The 22,039-nt window shown below is 60.7% G+C and overlaps 2 protein-coding genes across 2 annotated transcripts in view; one reads left to right on the forward strand and one right to left on the reverse strand.

Annotated features, from left to right (window-relative positions):
• The window catches only part of SLC4A9 (solute carrier family 4 member 9), a 12,440-nt gene extending 618 nt beyond the window's left edge, over positions 1 to 11,822 (reverse strand). The window contains exons 1-19 of the mRNA XM_027682802.1: positions 11,396 to 11,822; positions 9,695 to 9,855; positions 9,354 to 9,503; positions 9,183 to 9,244; positions 8,949 to 9,106; positions 7,152 to 7,236; positions 6,661 to 6,870; positions 5,993 to 6,081; positions 5,629 to 5,803; positions 5,279 to 5,412; positions 4,893 to 5,164; positions 4,315 to 4,347; positions 3,980 to 4,206; positions 3,737 to 3,850; positions 2,970 to 3,131; positions 2,622 to 2,800; positions 2,310 to 2,382; positions 1,097 to 1,165; positions 92 to 265 (exon numbers count right to left, since the gene is read on the reverse strand). Coding sequence (XP_027538603.1) covers positions 92 to 265; positions 1,097 to 1,165; positions 2,310 to 2,382; positions 2,622 to 2,800; positions 2,970 to 3,131; positions 3,737 to 3,850; positions 3,980 to 4,206; positions 4,315 to 4,347; positions 4,893 to 5,164; positions 5,279 to 5,412; positions 5,629 to 5,803; positions 5,993 to 6,081; positions 6,661 to 6,870; positions 7,152 to 7,236; positions 8,949 to 9,106; positions 9,183 to 9,244; positions 9,354 to 9,503; positions 9,695 to 9,855; positions 11,396 to 11,649 — 2,781 coding nt within the window. The 5' untranslated portion in view covers positions 11,650 to 11,822. The remainder of the gene's footprint in view (positions 1 to 91; positions 266 to 1,096; positions 1,166 to 2,309; positions 2,383 to 2,621; positions 2,801 to 2,969; positions 3,132 to 3,736; positions 3,851 to 3,979; positions 4,207 to 4,314; positions 4,348 to 4,892; positions 5,165 to 5,278; positions 5,413 to 5,628; positions 5,804 to 5,992; positions 6,082 to 6,660; positions 6,871 to 7,151; positions 7,237 to 8,948; positions 9,107 to 9,182; positions 9,245 to 9,353; positions 9,504 to 9,694; positions 9,856 to 11,395) is intronic.
• A 2,419-nt stretch (positions 11,823 to 14,241) lies between these two features.
• On the forward strand, positions 14,242 to 21,002 carry HBEGF (heparin binding EGF like growth factor). Its single transcript, XM_027682891.1, has 6 exons — positions 14,242 to 14,345; positions 14,585 to 14,761; positions 17,003 to 17,180; positions 19,048 to 19,203; positions 19,315 to 19,407; positions 20,522 to 21,002. The coding sequence occupies exons 1-5, from the start codon at positions 14,303 to 14,305 to the stop codon at positions 19,385 to 19,387; spliced, it is 627 nt and encodes a 208-aa protein (XP_027538692.1). The 5' UTR covers positions 14,242 to 14,302; the 3' UTR covers positions 19,388 to 19,407; positions 20,522 to 21,002.
• Positions 21,003 to 22,039: the final 1,037 nt, after the last annotated feature.

Below are 22,039 nucleotides of genomic sequence, written 5' to 3' on the forward strand. Positions count from 1 at the left end.
CTTCCCAAAGGAACATCCCGGGGACCCCACTGGGGTGGGCAGCACCCAGCCCAACCCCAAGGCAGCGCTGCCGGTTCAAGGGGTGTCGTACCATCACCGGGAAAATAATCGCGGCCGTGGTGGACTTGAGGACCCAGAGCAGGGCCAGGCAGAGCAGCTGGATGACGGTGAAGAGGTGCACCCGGCGCAGGGGGACGTGGCGGAGGTAGGGGAGGTCTGGCTGGTGCTTGGCTGGGATCAGGAGCAGCCGCACACGGTCCAGGAGCTGCAGCGAGAGGACGGCGGGTGGGTCACACACCTCCACCTCCCTGCTGGGCCCCGGGGCCGGCAGAATGGGGTTTTGCCCTCGTGTCTGCGTTTCAGCCCTCCTGCCATCTGTGCTGATGCTGGGACAGGGCGTTTGTCTGCAAGACCGGTGGTCCTGGTACCACCACCCCCCCAAGCCAGGAGGAGCACTTTCTAGGCAGACCTCTACAAAAGGACTCAAGGTGGCCTTAATGGGTTAATTGTGAGATAACAGCCCTTGATGGAACTCCCTGCATGCAGGAAACTGCTGCAGCCTCCAGAGAACAGCTCTGGGTTTCCCAGGCAGAGGGAGGGAGGGATTTTCCCAGCCTGTCCTACAAAGCAGGATAATTGCAAGGAAAATGTACTGTTTAGAGGGAAAAGTGGTGTAGATAATTCTGGAGTGGGGATTTTTTTTTCCTCTCCATGGATTTCTCAGGAGAAGAACAGAGCTGGCTCAGCAGCAGCAATGCCAAAGGACCAGCAGGTCCCCAGCTCCCAGGTGGGGAAGTCCCTGTGGCTTCAAGAGCAAGTCTGGATTATCCACTGGTCCCTCTGCTTCTCCCAAACCACCTGACCCATCAGTACACAAGTTAATCCAGCTCCTCAGCATCCCAGACACCTCCCTTTCCCTTCCCTCTGCCCCAGAAATGTCTTTTTCCCCCTCCTTGTCCTGGGCCTGGCAGGGGAGGCAGCCCCGTGCCAGGGTGCACATCTTGCAGAGCTAAAATCCTGTGGGAGCTGGTGCTGAGCAAACCCCCTGATCCCCAAAGCAGCCCCCACCAGCAGTCCCAGTGCAGCCCCCCCTCACCTGGATGCTGTTCAGCGCCGCCACCCCCATGTGCAGGAACACCCCGTACAGCACCGGCATCGGGATGTGCTGCAAGACAGCGGGATGGGGGGTCAGCGGGGCTGTTCCCTGGGGGGCTGTGCCTGCCAAGTGTCCTCTCCTGTGTAAAAGCCCCCATGTGTGTCCCCAGCCTTTGCCTCCTTCATTCCCAGCAGCCCAGCCTGCCCTTGTTGGACCACATGAAGTTCACGTGGGCCCATGTCCTCCAGAGTGCCTTTGGATGCCATCCTGTCCCTCAGGTGTGTCACTGCACCTCTCAGCTCGCTGTCACCTGCAAACGAGCTCCATCCTGCTGTCTGTGTCCTGGATGAGGATGTTAAAGAGTGTTGGTCCCAGTAGGGACCCTTACTTATTACTGGTTTCCATTTGGATGTTGGGACACTGACTGTAGGTCGCTGGACACGGCCATCCAGCCAATTCCTCATCCATCCTTCAGTTCCGCATATTTCCAGTTTGGAGATGAGAATGCTGGGGGGCCCATATCAAAGGCTGTGCAAGGGCAGCCTCAGGGGTGAGGAGAGAGGTCAAGGAAAAGGCACCTCCCACCTGCCCCCAGGTAATCCAGGGCCACTGGAGGGGCTTTTCCTGCCGTGGCAGCAGCAGCAGCAGGTGAAAACCAACAGCAGCCAGGCTGGGACCTCCATGTGACAGTGTGGAGGGTGTGGTGGGGGGTGTTTGGGGAGCACAGGGGACCCTGATGTGCATGAGGACAGTGGCCAGCTGACACATGGCCACAGTGCCTTGTGTGCTGACCCTCCTGTGGCACGGGAGCCAAATCCTTTGCCTGGCCCAAATCCTTTGCGTGGCTCCCTGCCTGCCAGCCAGGCTTCCCTGGATCGATGGAACAAGGAACCCCCCAGCCTTGCAGGATATATGGGGGAGGTCTTGGGTTAGAAAAGAGATCACAATACTAATGATACAGACTATTCAACAAACCAAAACGTGGTTGGGGACCTTTGCTCATGTTTACACTAAGATGGCAAGGTAGATGTTTAAGTGTAGTGCCATTAGTCTCCATACAGATAGATGTCAATATGCTCCTTGGTTTGGGTTTGGCATTTGCCTTCTAGTATCTTCACTAAGGATATCTGGGAATTTCTTGGGGAGTAGTATAGTGCTTTTAATTATTCCCCTGCCTAGGAAAAGAGGCCTACCCAGCATCCAGGCTCCCTACCTTCAGCACAGGGGCCATGAAGACAGAGACTCCCATCAGGACGAAGACGGCCAGGCCTGTCAGCCTCTGCTCCCTGTGTGTGGCAGTGCAGGTGTCACAGGGGTCCCTTGGGAGCCCACCCCCTTGCCTGCCCTCCTGGCTCTGGGGTCTCTGCTCTTTTCAGCTTGGATGGGCACAGGGAATGGGAGCATCCCTGGGGAGACACCGGTGTCCCCAAAGCCGGCTCTGATGGCCAGGGTGGGCATGTCCCTGTCCCCTGGCTCTGCAGCCATGGGCAAGGGGTCCCCCCAAGCGGGGCCCAGGCTCGTGTACCTGATGCCCAGGAACTTGGGGTGCTCTCCAGGGGCTGAGGTTTCACTCTCCTTCCTCAGGCTCTCCATGTGCGCCAGGGAGATAACAGTGGCCGAGACGTACCAGGGGAGGCCGGTGACAGAGGTGACAACCATCAGGAGGGAGACACAGAGGAGGTCCAGATGGAAGCCTGCTCCTTTCTGCAGGGGGAGAGGCAGCAGGGCTGGGGGTGAGCCATCTCCCCAGCAGCATCAGAGGGGCAGTGGTGGGGTCTGCCCACCCTACTGGCTGGTTTGGGGTCCCACTCTGCCCTGGCTGCTTCCACATGGCCCAGCTGGGACCTGGGTCCTTTTCCTGTCCCCTGCTCACCTGCAGCTTGTACTCCCTGCGGTTCAGGATGACGGCTGTGATCTGCTGGTCCATGAAAATGAGGATGGTGACGAGGACGGCGGGCACGGCGGACACCAGGCACACCCACCAGGGGTTGGCTCCAAAGGGGACGATGATCCAGCCCCGTGCTGGGTTTGTGGGCTGTGGGGAGCAGAAGGGTCATGGCAGCTGCCACCCACCTGTGTGTGGCACAGCAGAGTGACAGGACCAGCCCCAGGTGCCCAGGCTGGAGCTCAACAGGTACCCAGGGATGTGGAGAGGAAGAGCATCCTCCTTTATCCTGGGGATGCTCCTGGGCAGCGTGACCTACCACATCCCCTACAAGGACATGCTGGCTGTGGCAGAGCAGGGGGTTGCTCTTGGACACCACAAGCCAGGAGCTGGGCAGGTGGAGCGGGTGGAAGAGGTGGCACGGGGCAGTGATGATGGTGAGCCCAGGGAGGTGGCAGTGAGCATGGGCTGCTCTGAGCCACTGCCAGCCCCACCACACACCCAAGGCAGGGAGCCCAAGCCCAGAGGTGAGCCTGTGGCTCTTGCTCTAGTGTGAGCTGTACAGTGATGGGGTCAGTCCGGGCCTAAGCCATGCTATTTACAGAGCATGAGATCTGTTCAGCCCCTTCTCATTTGCTCATAGAGCCCACACCCCTGTAGGGCCGGAGCTGGCAGTGGGAAGGACAATGACAGCACTGCCACTGTGAGGGGCACAGCCCCATGCCCTGACAGTGCCGTGCCCACCCTACCAGCACCTTCAGCTCGCTGGGAACAAGGAGCTTGGGGGTCTCCAGGCCCAGGGCAGCATCGATGGCGCAGGAGGCGAGGATGGCCAGGATGACGGCGAAGTCGCTCACCAGCTTCCGCACCTGCACGTGGAGATGGAAAGGGTTCCTGGGATGCCTGGGGTGGGGGCTGCTCCAACAGCTTCCCCTGGAGCCATCCCCACACTGATGGGATGGGTGGCCATTCCACAGGGGTGGCAAAAGGATGCTCACACCCGCAGGGAAGTAGCGGCTGCTCCTGAAGCGCTTGAGGGCGGCGCAGGAGAGGAAGGTGCCCCCAAAGAGCAGGAAGGAGATGAGGGTGACATCGGGCACATACGGACAGCTGGTGCCCAGGAGGTGCCCGCCTCGGTCCAGGCACTGGGTCCTGCTCAGCCCCTCTGGGGTGGCGGGAGGCTGCAGGGACAGGACAGGAGGTGAGGAGGGGTCGTGCGTGGACACTTTGGGCCCACCCCGGCCCCTCTCCCACCTGCCTGGGAGCAGGGGCTGTACCTGTGGGGGGAGCAGGGGCGAGAGCAGCAGTGTGTCATTCCCTGCAGAGCTGTGACCTGCAAGGGGAAGGAGGGTCAGGGTATTGCTGGCTCCATCAGGGATGAGTGGGACAGTGCTGCCAACGGTGTGGGTCCTTAGGGTCTCCCCAAGGGCTCAGGATGCTGGGTGGGGCCCCATGGGATCCCAGAGGTCCTGGGCCTGGCTGGTGCCAAGGGAGCACCAAGGGAGGATGGACCATTGTCCCCAGGCTGGCCTAGCACTGATCCTTTTGGTGTGGGCGCTGTTTCCATGGTCAGTGTGCACATATCTTCAAGCCCCAGGAAACATTCTCTGGTTTACAGACTGGGCTAGAAACGGCAGAGCAAACCCCTCCAGCCCCTGCCATCCCCCATCCTGGAGCCACGGGAGCTCTCTGTGCTCCTGGCACTGCCCTGTCTGGTGCCAGGGCAGTTCCAGGAGGCAGGGACAGATGGACAGACCACACGGAGGGAAGTGGAAGAAGGTGCGATGTGGTCAGGCAGGTGAGGATGGGATTAAACAGCCTCCTCCACCATCTGGCCAGGCAGCAGGTTTCCAGTGGGGTCCTGGGGCAGCAGCCTCCTGCTCCCCACCCACCTTCAGCCCTTGGGCTCACCGGGGCTGGACAAGTTGCAGGTGCAGCTGTAGGAGGTGACGTTGTCCAGCCGGTACTGCCAGTTGATGGGGAAGGCGTCTGCCAGGCTCAGCATCTTCTTCAGGGAGTCGTAGATGAATATCAGGCTGATGAGTGCACAGAAGCCTTCCTCGGTGAAGCGGGTGAAGTGCCTCACCAGGTGACTGGCCTCAGTGGCCACCAGCACCACACCAAAAAAGGCCACCCAGAGCCCAATCCAGAGGCGGAACTCCAGGTAGTCCAGGCTGTGGTCCCTTGGGGGAAGAGTGACCCAAAACCTCACAACCGACACCCGCCTGCAGTGATGGTGGCCCGTGCCCCGTCCAGGGGACAGTGGCCTGAGGATCCATCCCTGCCAGGGAACTCACTGGCTGAAGGAGAAGAGGAGGCGCTCGAAGACCAGCACAGGGCCGGTGCTGCTCAGGATGGTCAGTGGTTGGCCCGAAAAGAGGCAGAAGATGAAGCCAGCAAAGGCCGTGCCCAGGAAGCTCTCCAGCACCCCCTGAAACGCAGGGAAAGGGTGCCAGGCACACAGCAGGGAGGGGGATCCTGGGCCTGTCCCTCCTAGCAGCACAGTGCAGGGTCAGTGCTGGGGGAAGGAGGAGGATTGGGGTGATGCTCAGGATGCTCCAGGAGCACTGGTGGGAGGTGGGCACCAAGGAGCCCCGTGGGCTGGGCTGAGCAGAGTTGGTGCCGGGCACCCCACGGCCGTGCTGACCTGCATGTTGGCAGTGGCATCCCCCAGCATGCCCCCGAAGGTGATGGCGTTGGTGACTGTGGCCAGGTAGATGTAGAGCACTGCTGAGAGGCACTGGGGGTGCAGCGCGTCAGAGAAATCGCTGCCGTACCACGGTGCCTTCCTGTGGATGTCTCGCAGCAGCCCCCCGAAAAGCCTGGGCCAGAGGAGAGGAGGGAGGTCTCAGAGCAGCCCCCACAGCTGGGCATCACCCCCCACACAGCCACGTGGCAAGGGATGATCCCTTCCCTGGGAAACACCAGCTCAGAGGGGCTCGGTGGCCCCGTGACAGCCAGTGCCCTGCCCCAAATCCGTCACCCACCGCCTCGTCCCTCCAGGCACCCACCTGCCCGTCCTCTCCAGCTCCTCCCCGGAGCCTGGGTGCCCTGGGCTGGCTCTGCCCCCAGCTGCTGCCATGTCCCCGTTGCCATGGGGCTGCTGGTCTGATGGGTCCACAGTGGTCCTGTGGCAGATCAGAGACTGAGACAGGCTTCAGGTTGGGACCCTCAGGGGCCAGCTGCACCTAGGGGACACTATGAGGGCAAAGGGGGGATGGAGAAGGGACAAGGGTGCCAGCAGGGTTGGGGAACATTGTGTATCTCCTGATAATGGGGAGGAGAAAGACCAGGAGGAGGAGGAGAGACTGGAGATTGGACTGGGTGATCTTTAGAGGTCCCTTCCAACCCAACCATGTTCTCCTCCGGCAAGCCCTGGAGCCAGAGCTCACAGGACTAGTTTTGTTGGAGCAGCTGGGCAGAGCCCAGGGTGTCCTGCTCAGAGGATGAGCTTCACATCCGAGTGCTGAATCCCAGCATTCCCAGCAGCTCCTTTTGAAGGGTGTGTGGGGTGGTTTTGCCACCCCCTGCCAAGTGGGACAGCAGGACTAACAGCATCAGGGACCGGAGCTGTTGTCCTTGGCCAGAGCTGCAGAGGGGCTTGGCTGGAAGGACCTCCCTGCTCCAGGGCAGCTTCATCCCCATGGAGATGGAAGTTTCAATGTCACAGGTGGGGGACCCTGGGACCCTGCAGAGGGGCTGGCAGAGGTTGGGGTGCCCTCCCCCCAGCCCACCTCCTGTGCGGAGATGACAGAGAGCTTGGCGGAGGAATTCGGGCACTGGGGTCCCATTTCCCAGGAGGAAGCACAATCAGCTCATCCAGGAACGCCTCCATCCCTGTGATGAGGTCCTCTCGGTGCTCAGCCTGCCGGGCAACCCTTTGGAAGAGCTGTGGGGAGGTGCTGTGGTTTAGCCACCATGGCTCTGTGTTCAGCCCCTCGGAGCCTTCCTTCCACCCTGCAGCCTTCACCGAGGAACAAACCCACCCACTTCAGTGCAACCAGTGCCCTACATCCTACAGACCCACCCCAAACCTTAGTTTTCTTATCCTAGGCAAGGGAAACCACCAGTTCACCCCATCCTCTGCCCTCTGCTGCAGCCTGCAGAGGAGAAGAGCCCTGGTGGCACCATCCCAGCCCATCCCAGTCATGGGTGCTGCCTCAGGCTCACCTCATCCATCAGCAGTGTGGCCATGGCCCTGCCAACCTCGTGGTAGGCTTTCGCTTTGGGGGGACCCAGCAGGATGAAGAGGAACCTGTGGGTGGGACAGCACAGCTCTGTAGCAGCCCTCTGCTCCCTGGGGGATTCTTCTCCCAGGGGAGACTGTGGGGATGCTGGGGACAGCAGCTGGCCAGGCTTGGAGGGCTCCTGCCACCTTAAGGGGTGACCACACTAAGAGGGTTGCCACTGCATGGAGAGCCCACAACATGGGATGCCAGGACCCCACTGGATCACAGGGTCTGCAGGAACCGGGGCTGGGGGGGGTGGTGGGAGAGGTCTTTGGGGCAGAGGAGGAGACAGCCTTGGCTGGGGGTGTCTGTGGGATCAAGGTCTTGGCTGGGGGTGTCTGTGGGATCATGATCTTGGCTGGGGGTGTCTGTGGGATCAAGGTCTTGGCTGGGGGTGTCTGTGGGATCATGCTCCTGGGAATGTTGCTCGCAGGCAGGATGCAGGAGTGTTAGGGAAGGAGAGCCTGCTGGCAGCATGGGCAGCAGGTTTGACGGGACTCTGGAGACATGGGAGGAGACTGGGAAGAGAGCTCAGGGTCCTTGATAAAATATGGTGAAAATCCCACACCTCAGAGGATGGTGCAAACTAATGAGGTCTACAGAGGGACAGTCCAGCCAAATGTTTCACCAAGCCCTCCCCTCCTTTCCAAAACTGGCAGAAACAGGGTTACAATCCTGGAACCCTGAGGCTGCCGAGAAGTTCCAGGACACTACCCTGAGCAAACCTCCAGAGAGAGGGCAGGGAAACTCCTCCAGCAGCATGAGTGGGGTTGAGTGGGGCTCAGCAGAACCTGCTGCAGCCCTGATGTGGGGCTGGAGGTCCCCCGGAGCCTGCTCCAAGGGGATGGGAGGTGACAGAAGCCACCCGGGATTGCTGTCACTCGGGCATCTGCACTACTATATTGATGTGAAAACCTTAAAACCTTGGAGATGGACTTGAGAGGGAGACAGCCCCAAGGTGGTGGCTGTGCCATTGGAACAGCCTGGCACCAAAGGGGATGGTACCATGGGCAAAGGGATGGGTAGGGACGAGCTGTCTCTACCCTCTCGTTTGAGGGGGGGAAATTCAGGGCAAGGAGCTGACATGAGACCCGCGGGGACCTGCCACCCATCTGCCACCGAGGACAGAGCGGCAGGTGGGTGGATGTCCTGCTCCTCCCAGCTCCTGCAGGACGGGTGCTCTGGGCAGAGTGACCAGGAGGTGGCAATGTCCCTCCTGATCCCCGCCTGCCTCCTCCGCGCCCTCCCTAAGGAAGTGCCCAGCTGAAGAGACACACTCTCATTTACTCTCACAGCTGCGTTCCTCAGCCATGGGGGAACACCTCTTTTCCTGCTTCTTTCCCCTCACCCCGTCCCACTGCTCAGGAGAGCGTCGTGGGCAGCGGGAGGGCAAGAGACTCCTGCGAACCTGCGTCCCGCCGCCAGCCCCGTGCTCCCGGCAGTAAGTGGAGAGCATCCAGAGCCTCCTAAGGACAGGGAATGCAGACCCCAGATGGGGATGACCCAGGGGATGTCCTTCTCGGGCTGCCCAACAGATACTCCGCTCTCAGCCCATCCCGAAATGCTCCTAAGGAGCTGGGAAAAGCCGGAGGGGAAGCACTGAGGCAGGATTCTGGGACTGTATGTGGCGCTGGCTGCAATTCCCTTTGCTTTGGCCAAGCAAAGCCCTGTGTGGTGCGGGAGGGAATGGGAAGACAGGGACAAAGAGGGAACAGGGGCATGGGCCGTGCTCTGTTACCTGCTGGGGAGAGCAACTTCAGCCAGTGAGCCGAGGGACACCCCGTGCCTGAGGCGAATGAAGGCAGTGACGGGCTTCTCCAGGAATTCCACTTCACCGACAGCAACGTGAGCAGCTTCAGCTCCCGGTGGGACCTTCTTCCTAAAGCGGTTTCTCAGCTGAAAGGAAAGGGATGCAGTGGCTGGGCACCTGGGATGCAGCAGCTGCTCCCAGCCCAGCTCCGTCCTGCCTTACCTGCTCCTTAAGAGGCGTTTTGGAGAGCTGGGCTCCGGGCTCAGACCTGCCTTTGGCCTTCTCTGCAAAGAAAGGGAGGAAACCATTCCTGCAGACCCACACGTGCAAGTGAACAGGCAGTGTGGGCACTGCCCTGGGCTGGTGGCACTGGAAGGGTTCCTGGTGGGATACCTCGGCAGGGAGAGAGGGTGAGCTCGGCGAGGAGCTGCAGCAGGGATTTTGTGGGCTGGTGCCGTGGCTGGAGGAGCAGGAGGGCTGTCAGGCGTTCCCTCAGCGCAGGCTGCAGCTCTGCTTCCTCGGGATGCCCAGAAAGCACCTTGTCTGCAGGAACAGGGACAGCCCTGAGTCCCCCTGCTTGGCTGCCCAGGGAAAAGCTCCCTTAGCTGGAGCAGCAGCCACGGCAGATGCCCGGCTGTCATTCACCAGTGCTGTTCTACAGGCACCTCCTGGTGGCCTGTCCTTCTCCAGGGACCAGCCCATCCCAGGAGATGACTTCTGCATTACCCATGTACCGATTATTTCCTTGAAACTGGCGGCATCCAGATCCAGGAGCACCGTCCCCTTTTGCAGGCATGTCCTCAGCTGGAAGAGGCTGTGCAGGGGGAGGGCTGGGACGTGGGGTGTGCTCCAGCGCTCCCCGCCATCCTCCACCTTCTCCTCGAACTTTATCCACCTGCCCCAGGGAGATGTGCAGGGTCAGCAGCAAGGCAGTTCTGTGTCCCGTGCCAGGCAGTGGGAGCTGGACCCTGTGTCCATCTCTGAGCTTAGCAAGGGGTTTGGGGGGCCCAGAGGGGGCTGCAGTGGGTTCATACAGCAGGGGCAGGTGGGCAGCCAAGGTGGTCACACCTCCATTCCTGCAGACCCACACTCCGCTCCGATCTGATCAGGGGGATTTCAACAGTCATGGGATGACAGAATGGTTTGGGTTTGAAGGGACCTTGGAGCTCATCTTGTTCCAACCCCTCTATCATGGGCAGGGACACCTTCCACTAGACCAGGTTGCTCCAAGCCCCATCCAACCTGGCCTTGGACAATTCCAGGGATGGGGCAGCCACAGCTTCTCCTGGCAACCTGTGGCAGGGCCTTCCCATCCTCACAGGGAAAGATTTCTTCCCAATATCCCATCTAAGCCTGCCCTCTGGCAGTGAGAAGCCATTCCCCCTTGTCCTGTCACTCCAGGCCCTTGTCAAAGTCCCTTTCCAGCTCTCTTGGAGACCCTTTAGATATTGGAAGGGGCTCTGAGGTTTCCCTGGAGTCTTCTTTTTCCAGGATGAACAACCCCAGCTCTCTCAGCCTGTCTCCATAGCAGAGCTGTGCCAGCAGAGCTGTCCCAGCCCTTGGATCATTTCCATGGCCTCCTCTTGAACAGGAGGTGGATGTGATGTCCCGGGGGGGTCTCACTGGAGCAGAGCAGGGGAGGAGCACCCCCTCCTCACCCTGCTGCCCACACTGCCACGGTGCAGCCTGGGATACACTCTGCTCTGTGGGCTGTGAGCACACAGTGCCGGGTGATGTCCCATCTGTCACCCACCAGCATCCCCCAGTCCTTCTCCCCAGGGCTGCTCCCAGCCCACCCACCCCCTGGCTGCGCCGGGACTGGGGGTGGCCCTGCCATTAGCAGCGCTGGCTGGAGTCAGAAAAGAAGTGTTTTGAGCTGTTTCCACCCTCAGGCCATGCCAAATATTTTAACGCCGGGCACAGACAGAGCTTCCCTTTGTCCCCCGGGGTGGGCGCGCTGCCGCGGGGCGCTCGCCGTGCTGCACGGGGAGAGCGTGCCCGGCGGGGCGGCCGTGCGGGGAGAAGGGGGCTGGGCAGAGCCACAGCCCGGCGGATTTGGCACCCCCCCACAGACTCTGCGACCCCGGGGGAAGACGCATTGCTGCTCCCAGAGCCCCGTGGCCCGAGTCCCTGTGCCCCTGCCGAGCAGAGGAGGGGTGCTGTGGGGTACGGGACATCCCAGCCCCGGCGCAGCTGCTGGAGCCCTGGAAAGGCAGCAGGGAGGAGCAGGAGGAAGGGCGCTGTGCCCGCGCAGGGTCACTGCCCGCCCTGCCTGACACCCTGCCCTTTCCCATGAAATGAGTCAGCCCAGCGCGGGCACCGGAGCCCTGCTTTGGGGACGAGGCTGAGGAACCACCGGCTTCGGGGGATGCCCTGGGCTCCAGCTGAGCTGGAAGGTTGGACTCCCATAGCGTGGCCCTCGCGGGTTTGCCTACCTGGCCATCTCCCTCCACTCCAGCCCCTCTGGGGTGCTGAGGAGCTGGTTGAGCTGGATGAAGAGCAGCGGGCAGGTGACATCCCCCCCATCCTGCTGCGGGGCAGCACCATCTCCTCTGGCCGCTGGGGCCATCCTGGAGGGGAAGATGCTGCAGCCCAAAGCCTGGGAGGGAGCTCCGGGGTTGCTCCAGTCTGGTCTGGGTTGTGAGCAGGTCCCTGCCTCCTGGAGAGCTGTGCCACCTGCCCCGGGCATGTGGGCTTGCACGGCCACCGGCACCAGCAGCTGCAGGCCTGGGTTCCCTCTGGCACTCACAGGATCCCACTCATCCCACACCTTATAAAAGCTGTGAACTGGTTTAAACTGGCCACAAACCAATACACAGGAGCCAAGCCCAAAACAAACACCTCAAAACAGCAGGGTCAGCCCCACGGGACCCTTTGTGGCTGGGTCCTGCCACATCCAGCTGCCCACCTGGACCTGGGATCAGGGGACCCACCTGCCTGCTCTGGGTGATCCACATGGACAAGGCTGTTCCTGGGGAGTAGCGTGTCCCCAGTCCCACCTGCACCCTGCAAGGCATTGCTGAGGCGATGGCAGGGCCAACCCTGAAGAGTTGGTTGCAGCACCAGTGACTTTGCCAGGGTGCTGCGCAGCTCTTCCTTAGGAAAGCGGATGTGGGGACATGGTTGGGGAAGGATGTGGCACCACTGAGCAAATCCAGAGCAGGGGAGTAAGGATGTGATGACAAGGGCCAGGAGAGTGTCAGGGCTGACAGAGGGCACCTGTGTGGGCTGTGGTGGGGGAGCAGATAGATGTGGTCACAGCCACAGCACCCTGCCAGGGATGGGGAGATGGCAGGGCCACCATCACCGTGACAGCCCCCTCGGCCCTCTGCAAACAAACCACGGGGCTGTGTGCAGTGCAAACACAGTGGCAGGACCACAAACAGGACCACAAACACCCGCAGCACCGGCACGGGCAGGCTGTGCTGGAGCCTGCTGGCGCTGGCAGGATCTGGCCCAGGAGCAGCTGGAGCAGGGCCAGGCACCACCACAGCAGTGTTACATTTTGGGAGAGTGCAGAGGGTGGGCACGTGAGTCCCTGGGGTTCTGGTACCTGCCTTACAGGAGCTGAGGCCAAGGATCAGGCCCTGGGTGCCCACCAGGCTGTTTGCTCCATGATACTGGTGGGTGCCATGGTGTGTGGAGTGGTGCCCTTGGCCAGGGTGGAGGACACAGGGAGACCCCTGGCAGCAGGACATGTGGTTGAGGCACCCAAACCTTCCCAGGTGTTAGCCCCCCACCTCCTGTGGGGGCTGCCCCAGCATAGTCCCCTGGCATAAGATTGGGCATGGCTGGCAGCAGGTGCAGGCAGGGAGGCTGTGAGGGGCTGCAGGAGGTGGGCAGGGGTCATGGGAGGCTCTGGGAGGCAGAGGCAGGGGGTAGAGAGCAGAGGCAGGCAGCAGAAGGCAGGCAGGATTGGCAGCCTGCACATCCCCCCCCCTTTGCCCGCTGCCAACCCTCTGTGCCAACAGCCTCCCTGGCTGCTGACGTGAGCCGGTGCCTCCCTCTCCGGAGGTGCCAGGTCAGCTGGCAAATGCTGCCGGCACACGCCACCTGTGCACGCCTCGCCTGGCCCTGGGGATGTGGTGGGGGACTGGCAAGGGCAAAAATCCCATCTCCATTCAGGGACCGGGATCCAGGGTGCAGGGCTGCCCAGGGACACAACCCCTCACCCAGGCCACCCCCTCGTTCTGCTGTCGAAGGCTCTGGGCTGCTGATGGCCAGAGGAGGCGGAAGGAAAAACATCCCGCAAACAATTGCAAAAGTCAAGTCTGAGCAAGAAGAGGAGGGCGTGAGCAGGGGGGTGCCAGATCCGGTGGTATTCCTTGGAGACACCAACAACAATGGAAGGAATATTTTGCTCGTGCCTTGCTGAGCCCAAACCAGCCATGGGCTGGGGGCTTGGGACCTCGAGGAACCAGCCAGGGGCCATGGCCAGCCTCAACGGGAGCCAGGGCAGGACCCTGCATTTGCCCAGCGCTGGTGTCAGTGGTGTTTTTTTGGGCTGTCACCTGGGCTGAGGGTTGGGCCAAACACAACACATGGTTGCCAGTGCAGTGAAGGGGACAGGGAAGTGCTGGCAGTGCCCATGCACAGAGGGCTGGGATGGGGATAAGGATGGCTGAGGGGGGATTGTGAGATGAGGCTGTGATGCTATCAGTTACAGGAGCCCTATAAGGGCACAAAGGTGCCTTGGGGACAGAAAGGGTCTCTGCTACCACCTCTGGCTGCCACCACCTCCCATGTGCAGGATGGCGCATGGATGGCAGTCTGTCCCCTGTCAGGGCCAGGAGGAGGTGCAGCCCTGCACCCTGAGGTCCTGCCTCTCACCCGATGCTCCTCCTGCGAAGTGCAGTCGCTCCCCTGGCACCCCCGGCCCATCCCAGGCACCCGTCCCGTCAGCCGGGGCTTGAGGCCAGGGGGCGCGCCGGGACCCCCCTCCTCTGCCCCTGCCTGAGGCCACGCTTTCCAGTCACAGGAAAAGGCTGGAAAGGCTGTGTCCCTCGGCCATCGCCTGCCCTCTGCGCCCTGCAGGGACCCTGCGACTCCCAGGCTCCCACCGCCCACCAGCACAGGGGCGGCGGTGGCCGGTCAGGTCCTGTCCTCTCCGGGAGCGAGACCTCACCGAACCCTGGCCCTGGTCCCGTCCCCGGCCAGCGGAACTCCCCCTCGGGGGCGGTGGGGAAGCCCTTCCCGGGGGCGGAGCGGCCGGACAGCCCCTCCCCGCCCCGCCCCGCCGCCCGCCGCCTTCTACCCGGCGCGGGGCCGCGCTGCCGGAGAGCGGGCACCGGAGCGGGGCCGAGCGGAGCGGGACAGGGGCTGGACGCGTGTGCCCGCGGGTCATGGACGGGCGGGCGGTGCTGATCCACGCGCTGCTGGCGGCAGGTACGGACACGCGTGGGGACGGCAACGGGTCCCAGTGCCGGGCTCTCCTGGAGGGTCCTGGACACGTGTCGGGAAATGGTCCTGGGCAAGCGCGGTCCCGGGCGAGGCTGCGGTCCCGGGTGGAGGGTCCCCGGGTGTGAGCAGACGGGAAGATCGGTCCCGGTCGCGCGTGGGGAGGAGGAGGTGTCCCGGGCAGGGCAGTGTGAGTGAGCTGTCCCATCTGACCGCTGTCCCCGCAGTGTGCTCGGCGGCGGCGGGCGGGCTGCGCCGGAACGAGCTGCACAACGAGGTGCTGCACAAGGGCGGCGGCGGAGGGGGAGCGCCGGTCCCGGCCACGGCCCCGCTGCTCGGCGGCAGCCCGGAGAAGGAGGGCGGCGGAGCGGCCTCGGGGGACGACTTCAGCGAGCTGCCGAGAGGTAGGGACGGGGGGTCCCGGGGCGGGAGGGGTCTCAGGACGGGTGTGCCGCGATGGGGAGGGGGTCCTGGGGCGGGCTGAGCAGGGGGACTCGGAGGCGCCAGGCTGTGCTCGGCTCGGCTCGGCTCAGCCCCGCGGGTGCCCCGGCGGCAGCTCCGGCTCTGCTTTGGAGGGCGCTGCGAGGAGGGAGTTCCCGGGTACCGAGCGCCCGCGGGAGCAGCCACGAGTCGGGCCAGCGCATGGGGCTCCAGCACAGAGCAGCGGCACTTGTGCCGGAGGCTGTCGGGGTCCCAGGGGTCCCGGGTCCCAGCTCGGTGGTCGGTGGAGGCAGAGCCCCTCGGGGGGGCTGTGCCCGGGGACCCGCGCTGCCCTCCCGCCGTGACTCACCGCCGCCCACGCTCGGCTGCTCCTCATTCCGCGGCAGGGCTCGTCAGCCGGCACGGGGGCGGTGGGGGCACTGCCACTCTGCGGGGCTCCCGGGCTGGCACCCGGGCTGGCACGGGGCTCCTCCCACCGGGGCTGACACCGGAGAGTGTCCCGGGGACTCTCATGGGGGTGGGACGGGGCCCATCGCTGGCTGGGGGCGTTGACACGTACCTGTACCTGTGCCTCGAACACGCGGCTCGCCGAGGGCAGTACCTGACACCAGGAGTGTGCTCTGCCCCGTACAGCTCACCCTCGTTTTCCCGTGTTTTACTTTGCTTTCTGGCTGTGCCAGGAGACTGTGACCAACTGGGCTGAGCTGCTCACACCGAGGGGACGCAGCCCCCTGGGAAAAGCAGGTGTCCTCCCGCTGGGAGATGTTCCAGCCTGTTCCTGTGCATCCCCCAAGGAGGGGACTCTGTCCTAGGGCAAGCGATCTGGTGGGCCTGGGCTGACCCCCGGCTGAGGGGCAGGCTGGGAGGAACGGGAGGGTTTGGTGACTGTCGGAGCACTGTCTCGATGCCTCGAACTGAGCTACGGTCAGAGAGATCTGCCCCCTGTGTGAAGGCACCTTCCCCAGGGTGCCTGAGCAGGGGAAGAGAGGCAGCACCCCCTTCCTACCTTGGCTGGACCGCTTTTCCTACCGACAAGACCTTCCCAACTTTCTCTGGCTGTCCAAGGGCAGAGCCCCGGGGAGGGGGAGTGGCAGTGGGGGTCAGCAGCACTGTGTGTCTGCTGGCTGTGTCCAGGAGATAACCTGCCGGGCCGGGGATGGAACAGCCTCGTCCGGGGGTTTTTCCAAGCCGCAGAGTTTCCTGGAGTATCGGTTTTCTCCAGGCACAGTGTGAAGGATGTCGAAATAACTTCACTAGGTGTGCAACCGGTGTGTGCCAGCATGGGAGGCCCTGGTTCCGTCAGGAGCCAGGAAGTGGCTGAGAAGGAATTGAGCAGGTTACAACTTGTCAGGTTGGACTCTGCTGCCCTCTCCTTCCTGAGCAGCCCAGGGCTTAGTGCACCTTTCCCAGAGATACCAAGTGGTGGTTTGGGAGGAGCTAAAAAATCCCCCTTGGACCAGCGAGTGCTCTCTAGCGTCTCAGCACCTTTTGAGGTCAGGCTGGGAGCTGATTTTTTTGGGCACCTGCACATCTTAAAAACCATTCCAGTACCGTTGCTAGTGTTAGGCTGTGTCTGAGCAAGGAGCTTGGTGCTCCAGTTCCCACCAACCCAGCAGGGAGCTGGCCTGGCACCAAAAACCACTGGTCACTGCACCACAATTAAAACATACCATTGTAATTCATGGGAACGCTTCCCTACCCACCTCTTTGGCTCTGCAAAACCAAAACTTAAGCCAGGCTTGCTCTTTTATTCCTGCCTTGGGGTGAGCAAGGCATCCTTGTGCCCACGGGAAGGAGACTCCATTACAGCCATGAATAGGGTCTTAGAAAAGCCTGCGCTCATCAGGGAAGTAAAGGCCAGATAAAGGGGTAATTAGCAACGTTCTGTGTTCAGTGGAAACTGGTGCATATAATAGCAGCATTTGAGATGTATAAAGCTCTGTTCCCCCTGCCCGACTCCTTTCTTTCCTTGAGAATTGTTCTTATGAATCAGAAAGGCCATGATATTTGTGAGGAGCTGAAAAAAATGCCTTCTCCCCCTTCTCTCCCGGGCTCGGGGGCTCGGGGGCAGCTCCCGGCACAAAGGGCAGTGGGAGCCAAGGCTGAGCAATTGCAGCAGTCCCGGGATGTGGCTCTGCCTTCCCTCCGGCTGGCACGTGGAGCTGGTCTGACTGCCCTTCTCTCCTTCCCAAATTGTTTTCCAGTTGCCTTCCTGTCAAAGCCTCAAGGTTTGGTCACTCCCAAGAAGAAAGGGAACGGCAATAAAAGAAGAAAAGGCAAAGGCCTGGGGAAGAAGAGAGACCCGTGCCTGCGGAAGTACAAGGATTTCTGTATTCACGGCGAGTGCAAGTACATCCGAGAGCTGGGAGCTCCCTCCTGCATGTGAGTTGCTGGCGTGTGCCTGTGCCGGGGGAGCCTTAGTCACGGTTCCTTCAATTCTCTGGGCCGGGCAGAGGAAAAACGGACAGGATATTTTTAGTGCATGTTCTCTGTCTGTGCGGGGACAACTATGACTTGGCCTCTTCCTTGTGCTTCTTGAGCAATGTCCATGCCCCACCAAAGCCTGTCGTGGCCCTGGATCCAGCATTCCCTGCTGGCACGGCGAGCTGCGGCTGAGCTGCTGTGCAGAGACCTGTGGTGCTGAGGGCTGCAGAATGGTGGGCGGGGCTGGAGTCTGGCAGCTGAGGGCTTCTGCAGGTCTGGTTTGGGAGACCTCATCCTGACCCTGTCACCCTGCACCCCCCACTCCGAAAGCTTAGGGCTCCTGCGGCTGTTGGGGTGCACTGGTGCAGGCGGGATGAGCTGCTGTAGCACCAGTGAGGAGGACTGGAGGTAGCACCTTTGGGGACAGCCTGCCAAAGCCATGCCCAAGCTGTCCCTTGGCCTGATGAAGGACAGGGCTGTGTACCCCCGCTTACCTATGCCCCTGGGGTACAGGTAGAGAGAAGGGACTAGATGAGGCAAGCAGAGGAGAAAGCATTTTCCTGCTGCTGGGACACCTTGATACAGGACTTGCTACCACAGGAAATACCCAGGGGTGCACATTTGATCCCCGCTTACGTGGGCAGGAGTTGAGCTGGCAGATATGTAAGAGGCTTTGTTCTTCACTATCAATCCTCTGAGCCACCCAGCCCTGAGCCCAGGGAAGATAATAGCTCCCTGGCTTATGGTGCCCACAGGATCTCATGCCCTGCAATCCGCAGGGATTGAGCTCTGCATAGCTCCTCTAGTCCCCTAGTTTCTCTCTGTGGAAGCTGCCATGAAGTTGAGTCCTTGCATGGGGGACTTGGGACTGCCAGTGAAGGGAGATCTCTGCCGACTCAGTTTGTGTTGGTGACCCAGCAGAATGTGGGGTGCAGAACCCCTGCTTAGGACTGGGACAGCCAAGATCCCTGGGACTGGAGAGAACCTGGGGCACGGGCAAGCAGGAGGGATTTGGGGGTTGGCTGGGCTCTGCAGCCTGGTGGCCCATCCCTGGGTGACATCTCCCAGAGCCATCATGGTTTTTAGGAACAGTGGCCAACTGTTCCTAAAGAGGCCTCACGTTGACTGGTGTCACTAAGTTGTGGCTGCTCTTGGTGGCTGACTGCCTATGTCACAGGGTCTCTTGGAGTGTTCCCTCCTTGGGCTGGTCCCTGGGGATTGGGGTGCAGTGAGGATGCTGCTGGGCTGGGTTCTGCACCTCTGACTTGTGTGCAGCCTTGCTGCTGTGCCTGGGAGGTAACGCTGGTATGTGCCATTATGAGCTTGGGAGGAGGGCTGGGCTAAACCCGGCTTGGACATCAGCCCGAGGGTCAGTGGTGCTGGATATAGAGGGATATATATATCTGGTCACATCAGTGGGCTGTGGCTTGGGAAGGGCTGGAAGCCTCACAGCCCTGTGGGGAGCGTTATTTCTGTTCCATGAGTAACCTCCCGAGTCTGCAGGGACGGGGCACCTCTCGGCTGTCAGGGTGTGCAGGGACATCCTGCTCCATGGGAAGCACTGGATCAGCTGCCATGCTGCTCCCTTCCTACTTCCAGAGGTGGTCTGGGCAGCCTGGCTCTGCCTGGGAGGGACTGGCAGGAGACAGACCCTGGTGCCTTCTGCTGGTGTAGAGTTTAACCTTCCTAGGAGTCTTCGCTTGGTGCAGGAGAAACTTAATTTACCAGTACCAGGGAGAGATACCGCCTTCCAAGGGGTGTGGGGGACACAATGACCTCCTGTGCTTGCTCACCACCAACCTTTGTGACTTTCTTTCTCGCCCAGATGCCAGCCAGGGTATCACGGAGAGCGCTGCCACGGCCTCTTGCTGCCGGTGGAGCACCCGCCCAGCGCGTACGACCACACCACGGCTCTGGCCGTGGTTGCTGTTGTCCTGTCCTCCCTGTGTCTCGTCATCATCGCAGCCCTGCTGATGCTCAGGTGAGTGGGACAGGGCTGAACTCTCGGAATCTGCGTCCCTGGGAAGATCACGCGCAAGAGGAGGGTGGCAGGGACCTCTTGCCCTGAGCATCCCTTTGCTTGGCCTCGCAGGTGTCACAAGAGGGGTGGCTACGATGTAGAAAACGAAGAGAAAATCAAGCTGGGCATCACTGTGAATCACTGAGGATGCCGGGTGCTGGCGAGGTGAGCCCCTGGCTGGGCACGGGGCAGCAGTGGGGCTGGTGGACATCTGGGGGCTCTGCTGTTCACGCTGGCTGGGACTGCTATGTGGATCCCGTGCCAGAGCCAGGCAGGAGTGTTGAAGGCAGCCTAAGCCTGGAGAAGCAGCTGGCTGGATTTGGGCAGAAAGCTTGGACTGCCGTGCGGGGCTCCAACCCTCTTATCTCACCTTCCTGCCCAAGTCCCTGTTCTCTGACTCCTTCATTCCTCCTACCTCCTCCTTTCTAGCCCCAAGTCCCTGCTCTGCCCCAGTGCTCCGTGCTTTGGGGATGTTTGGCAGTGGGGAAGCTGCTTCTGTTTTGGTTTTTTTTTTTCCCACTTGTTCTGCTCCCTCTCTGACCCTCTGAGTCACTTCCCCTCCTTAGATATTGCTTCTATTTATACATATGTGTAAAAAACCCCTTTCCTTTTCACTCCCACTCTGCTTATTACTTGCAGCAGAGCAAGTAATGGTCTTGCAGCTGGGGCACAGGGGATCTTGCTGCCAGCCCATGCCATGTTCCTCTGGCTGGCTGGGTGGTGGGTGAGGGGTGTGCTCTACTCCAGGGGTGGCTGCAGGGCTGGGTGCTGAAAAGCTGTCAAACTTCCTCTGGTCTGATCCAAACCCTGACGTTAGATGTGGCCATACATATCACAGCTCCTTGCCTTCTTAAAAAAAAAAAAAGAAAAAGTCATTGTTCTTTGTAAAGATGAAGTAATGCCTTCGGAGAATTTCTGTCGTGTTCGTCACAGTGCTGGGAGTGGGATTTTGAGCTGTTCATTGGAGCTGAATTTTCGTGAAGGAGACTCAGAACAGGGCTTTCCTCACTGTCCCATTTGCCCTGGGGGAAAAGTGCCGTGGTCCCTGGAAGGGAAGCAGGGTGGACACAGGGTGGGATGTTTGCCCACCTCTCCTGGGTGTGCTGGCTCCCATCCTCCTGGGCGCAGCCCCGAGACGCAGCGAGTGGCAGCTGGGGCTTGGGCGGGTGCGAGGGCTCTCCTGCCGGGCTGGGTGGGACTCGGCACCTTTACTCCACCGTGCTCTGTGGGCAGAGCAGCCCAGGACCGTGTTGTGAGCTCTCCCGCCTCTCTCTTGCAGGGGTCGGCACTAATAACGCACTTCTACCTCCTGGAAGAGGCGAGACCAGCGGGGCTGCGGCACGTCGGGGGCTCGCTGGAGCACCAGGACGGCACCCGCGACGGGGCCGCTCGGGCAGCGGCGGCACTGCAGGAGCTTCGTGGCCACCTCCGGGGACGGGGCGGGCTCGGGGGTGAGAGGGACCGGCTGCCCGGCGGCTCTCCGTCCACTGCAGTGCCGAGGAACAAACTGTGAAAGGGAGGAGACACCGGGCTCGGGGCTTCCTTCGCCGCAGGAGGGAGGGGGGGGAGGGTAACAGCTATTTAACAAGATATTTTTCATTTTAAATTATCTATTTATTTTAGATAAACTGTACATAGTATTTATATTTATTGTAGGTCTGGCCCTGCATCCTTCGTGTAGGTTCAAGGTGACAGGGGTCAGACCTCCCTTATTTTTTAAGTGCAATGTAATATTCTAATAAATAACACTTTGTAACAAATGCTTGGGTTGTTAATTTAATGATGGAGGTGGAAAGGATTCAGGATTCTGAAGGCCTTCCTGGTGGGGTACTGCCAACAGCAGCAGAGAGTGTGTAGTGTAGGCTGATGGATCAACTTGTGCCATCCCTGGGGAGCAGTGTGGTCTGAGGAGCTGGGGGTAGGATCCATCCTCTGCAGCCAGGACAGCCCCATGGGGATTTTTTTTGAGATTTGCTTCATCTTTACCAGCTGATGCCCTGGGGGGGTGTGTGATGTTTGTGTGTCTGCTCACCAAGCAAAGCTGCCTCCAGTGTGAGTGAAGCCACTCTGGCTGCTGACCCATTCAAATGGGATTGGTTCCTGGTTTTAAGCTGGCACAAGTTGCTCAGAGAAGCTGTGGCTGCCCCATCCCTGGAAGTGTTCAAGGCCAAGCTGGATGGGACTTGGAGCAACCTGGTCTAGTGAAAGGTGGACTGGATGATCTTAAAAGTCCCTTCCAACCAAATAATTCTATCATTTGGCAAAGAAGAAGCCAGAGGTGGACTCACACCTTCCTTGTAGGGGATCCCAGCTGTCCCTGGGGCCACTGCAGGCTCCTGGGGCTGGAGTCATTCCATCCACAAAGCATCACTTCAGATGACGGCTCAGGAGCAATTCATGACTTTGCAGTAAGAGTAACCTCAAGCCACTTCTTTCCTCTTCCCTGTGGGGAGCTGAGATTAGGGACAGATGCTGGCTCTGGTAGAGAGCTTTGAGGCAGCCCCTGCAGGCGTGGAACTCCAGTCAGCAAAGGGGAGAGCTGAGCTGCTGCTTTCCACCCCTCCTGCAGTGTTCGCTAAAGCCGAGCAGTGAGTATTCTGCAGAGATTTTTGGACTAATTTACCCAAACCTGAGCTCTGACAAAGTATGAAATAATCCCTTCCCCAGTAAGCATAAAGGGTGCTTAGAAGGTGTGTATGTTTATCCCTCTTGTGCAGCTGTTTTTTGTGGTGACAAAGCTTGGGCTGTGGGAAGGAGGAACACAGCAATACTTGAGCTTTCCAGTACTTGTTGTGAT

The sequence above is a fragment of the Neopelma chrysocephalum genome, unplaced genomic scaffold, assembly GCF_003984885.1.
Source record: "Neopelma chrysocephalum unplaced genomic scaffold, ASM398488v2 Primary Assembly neopelma1_63, whole genome shotgun sequence".
NCBI classification, from domain to species: Eukaryota; Metazoa; Chordata; class Aves; order Passeriformes; family Pipridae; genus Neopelma; species Neopelma chrysocephalum.

Coding starts and splice junctions, on each gene's coding strand:
- HBEGF (XM_027682891.1), top strand. CDS start 14,303: ATGGACGGGCGGGCGGTGCTGATCCACGCGCTGCTGGCGGCAG. Junction 14,762..17,002: donor CTTCAGCGAGCTGCCGAGAG/GTAGGGACGGGG, acceptor ATTGTTTTCCAG/TTGCCTTCCTGTCAAAGCCT. Junction 17,181..19,047: donor CTGGGAGCTCCCTCCTGCAT/GTGAGTTGCTGG, acceptor TTTCTCGCCCAG/ATGCCAGCCAGGGTATCACG.